The 1,707-nt window shown below is 54.4% G+C and overlaps 1 protein-coding gene across 1 annotated transcript; it reads right to left on the reverse strand.

Moving 5' to 3' along the window:
* Positions 1-802: 802 nt before the first annotated feature.
* Positions 803-1,419, reverse strand: SETTUDRAFT_29705 (uncharacterized protein; the record flags this gene model as incomplete). The annotated part of the gene is made up of 2 exons (XM_008029768.1): positions 803-833; positions 1,220-1,419. The coding sequence occupies 2 exons, from the start codon at positions 1,417-1,419 to the stop codon at positions 803-805; spliced, it is 231 nt and encodes a 76-aa protein (XP_008027959.1).
* Positions 1,420-1,707: the final 288 nt, after the last annotated feature.

Below are 1,707 nucleotides of genomic sequence, written 5' to 3' on the forward strand. Positions count from 1 at the left end.
AACGCAAACGTAGCCAAAACTCCTCATTCCCACATACCCGGATATTCTCATTCCCACAGACTCGTCTCTCGCACCACCACCGTACGAGCGGCGGCGGCGGCGGGGGGGGGGAAATATATCACAAGCTGCCTTATCACGGTAAAACCCGGGAGGTTCTCCGAGAGCGAACCTGGGCTTACTTACTGTATACCCGGGAAGTCCCAGCTCAATACATACACACACACACACACACATTGGTGTACATACATGGATAACAAGGTCTCGGGGAACAATAAACAGCGAACAGCGAACAGCGAACAGCGAACAGCGAACAAGCATCATGCACCAAGTGGGCTTTTTTTTCTCTCTTGCACGGACTATAGTAGTTGCCGAGTGGGAACCCCCCCCACTCCGCCCCACTCCACTCTACCCCACCTAGTAGTGTATTGCATCGTATGTGTGTGTGTGTGTGTGCGTGATATGGACCAGGTGGTGCGATATGCTGGTGGTGGTGCGGGCGCGCGCCAAGCCCACGGTTCATGACTGCTAGTACGTGTGGGCAAGGGGGGGGGAGGGAAAATTCTCTTCCGCCCTACTGATGGACTGACTGGTTGACGAGCAAAGAGCAGAGTCTGGCTTTTCTCTGTTGGGAGACTGGGGCTAGGTAGGCAGCCGGGCATACTAGGCGGAAAATATGCATATTGGAAGGATCCGAAAAGAAAATAAGTTTGAACATTCGATATTTTTTGCGCCCTTTGAGATTATTAATGTATAGTATTGATTGAATTGCACTCTTTTATTTTCTGTTTTTCTTCTTCTCTGCTTATGGGATGTTGGGCTGACGGGGATTAGGCCTGCGCGGTGAGGTTAGCTAGCGGAGTGCAAGGAAATTTTTTTCCCCCCTCATCCTTCATTTCTTTCAGTTTCTCCCGGTGCGCGCAGAAGGAGCAAGAAAAAAAAACTATGTGTGTGCTTGAAAGAACACGTGCCAGCCTCGGAGTTGAGCCAAGTGGGGAACAGCCAAAACCGGACAATGTGTGAAGATGCTCGGCTATCTCAGAAAAGGGTGGCAGCCGAGGAAAGCAAAGGGGGGGTGGTGGCCGAGGAACGGGTGTGGATGCATCGGCGAGGCGGGATGTGCGGCAAGGCTGCATGCACGTGATATGGAAGCTCGGAAAACGCAAGAGGGCGGAACACGACGGAAAAGCGCACCCCCCGAAAAAAGGAAAGCCAGCCTTACCCGCAGACGCGCCGTTTGTGGCGCATTTCTTGCTCATGCTCACAAAGTGATCGACGCATGACGTGTCCAAAGCGGACAGGGGCGGGCGATCTCCAGGAACCGAAGGAACAGGCCAGATCAGTGTCAGTGTTTGGTGGCTGCTGGCTGGGTCGTGGGGCGAGGAAACCGGGGCGAGATGGCACGCGAGGTGATTGTGTCATGGACGGTAGCATTACGACATGATTGGCGTCGATATCATCATCTGGCAACGGTGCCGAGCAGCTATGGCGACGAGGGGGCAAGACGGTGACGACAAGACGAGCGGTTGGATAGTCCTGGCAAGGCGATGTGAGACAAGTGCAAGTGTGTGCTGTGTGCAGTGGGTGTATGTTTGTTATGACCGAGTCTTGTCTCCGCTCTGGCCTTAAGCCCGCGCAAACCCCACAGAGGCCACATGATCTACGCGCCGTCAAGCCACGCGCTGGGCATGCAAATGGGGGGGGGGGGGC

Source organism: Exserohilum turcica (genome assembly GCF_000359705.1).
Source record: "Exserohilum turcica Et28A unplaced genomic scaffold SETTUscaffold_373, whole genome shotgun sequence".
NCBI lineage: Eukaryota > Fungi > Ascomycota > Dothideomycetes > Pleosporales > Pleosporaceae > Exserohilum > Exserohilum turcicum.